This window comes from Dipodomys ordii, unplaced genomic scaffold (genome assembly GCF_000151885.1).
Source record: "Dipodomys ordii isolate 6190 unplaced genomic scaffold, Dord_2.0 Scaffold4160, whole genome shotgun sequence".
Taxonomy (NCBI): domain Eukaryota; kingdom Metazoa; phylum Chordata; class Mammalia; order Rodentia; family Heteromyidae; genus Dipodomys; species Dipodomys ordii.
Window position 1 is genome coordinate 5,528 of NW_012271374.1, and position 1,568 is coordinate 7,095.

Sequence of the window (1,568 nt, forward strand, 5' to 3'; positions counted from 1 at the left end):
TTTTGTCGGTTGTGGGGCTTGAACTCTGGGCCTGGGCGCTGTCCCTCAGCTCTTCAGCTCAAGGCGAGCACTCTACCACTTGAGCTATAGCGCCACTTCCGGTTTCCGGTGGTTTATTGGAGATAGGAGTCTTACGGTCTCTCCTGCCCGGGCTGGCTTTGAACCGCGATCCTCAGATCTCAGCCTCCTGAGTAGCTAACAGGCGTGAGCCACCAGCGCCTGGCTCCACTTCCAGCTTTTTGTGGTTACATTGGAGATAAGAGTTTCATGGACTTTGCTGCCTGGGCTGGCTTTGACCTGTGATTCTCAAATCTCAGCCTCCTGAGTAGCTAGGATTACCAGTGTGAGCTACCAGTCCCAGATGCCCATTTTCTTTCTCCTCATCTCCCATCCTGCTTTTCGCCCCCCCCCACCCCTAGTCCCTTTTGCCCCTGCAGAATTGAAGGTGCGGGCACGGATGGAGTCCCTGGTGGTGTCATGGCAGCCACCCCCTCACCCCACCCAGATCTCTGGCTACAAACTCTACTGGCGGGAAGTAGGAGCTGAGGAGGAAGCAAATGGCGATCGTCCACCAGGGGGCCGTGGAGACCAGGCTTGGGATGTGGGTCCTGTCCGGCTCAAGAAGAAAGTGAAGCAGTATGAACTGACCCAGCTAGGTGAGAAGGTCCCGGGGGAGATTCTGGGTGGGGAGGGTCAGACAGGCTGGGTTTAGGAGTTGGAGAGGGACTATGTGCTCTGGGGACGGGGTGAGTAACCCCCCCAAGATCCCTCCAGCTAGTGAGTGACCCCTGTGACCTTCAGTCCCTGGCCAGCTCTACGAGGTGAAGCTTGTGGCCTTCAATAAACACGAAGATGGCTACGCAGCCGTGTGGAAGGGGAAGACGGAGAAAGCACCCACACCAGGTAGGTAGTCTCAGCTTCCTTTTCGATTTTTCTCCAGCCAGACATGAAGTGGCGGTGGCTTGAACAGAGACAAACCTCAAGAGCCATCAATGATTCCTGATCCTCAAATGTAACCTTAAAACACGTTTTTCGAAGCTTGTGGCTCAGGCCTGGAATCCTAACTCCTCAGGAGGCTGAGATGTGAGGATCAAGGTTCAAAGCCAGCCGAGCCCAGAAAGGCCATGAAACTCATCTCCAGTAAACTAGCAAAAAGCCAGAAATGGAGGTATGGCTCAAGTGATAGGGAGAGAACTTTGAATGAAAATGCCAACCAATACTGGAAGGCCCTGAGTTCAAGTCCCATACTGGCACAAGAGTAAACATTTTTTTTTCAAACACATCTGCCTACATCACACTATCTAGCAGTTTCTCCCTTATCTTTAGGCAAGGTATCCCTCTGTGTTTCTCAGGAAAATTGAGGCTCAGAGACGTAAAGGGACTTGTCCAAAGTCACACAGAGCCTAGAATGACATTTTAAAATAGACCCCTTGCCTGACACCTAAGGCAGGTCTCTGCCTGTGGTACGATTCCTTGGGTCCTGGGTTGCATTCTTCAGGGGTTCAAAATACTCCCTTGGCCTTAACTTCCTAGGCTAATTTTCAACCAGGTGGTTTAGCAAGAAAAGC

At 52.2% G+C, this 1,568-nt stretch overlaps 1 protein-coding gene across 1 annotated transcript in view; it reads left to right on the forward strand.

Annotated features, from left to right (window-relative positions):
* Window positions 1-903, forward strand: part of LOC106002182 (immunoglobulin superfamily DCC subclass member 4-like) — a gene marked incomplete at both ends in the record, with an annotated part of 6,147 nt that extends 5,244 nt beyond the window's left edge. Inside the window, 2 exons of the mRNA XM_013037100.1 lie at window positions 438-656; window positions 802-903. Of these exons, the coding sequence (XP_012892554.1) occupies window positions 438-656; window positions 802-903 (321 nt within the window). The remainder of the gene's footprint in view (window positions 1-437; window positions 657-801) is intronic.
* Window positions 904-1,568: the final 665 nt, after the last annotated feature.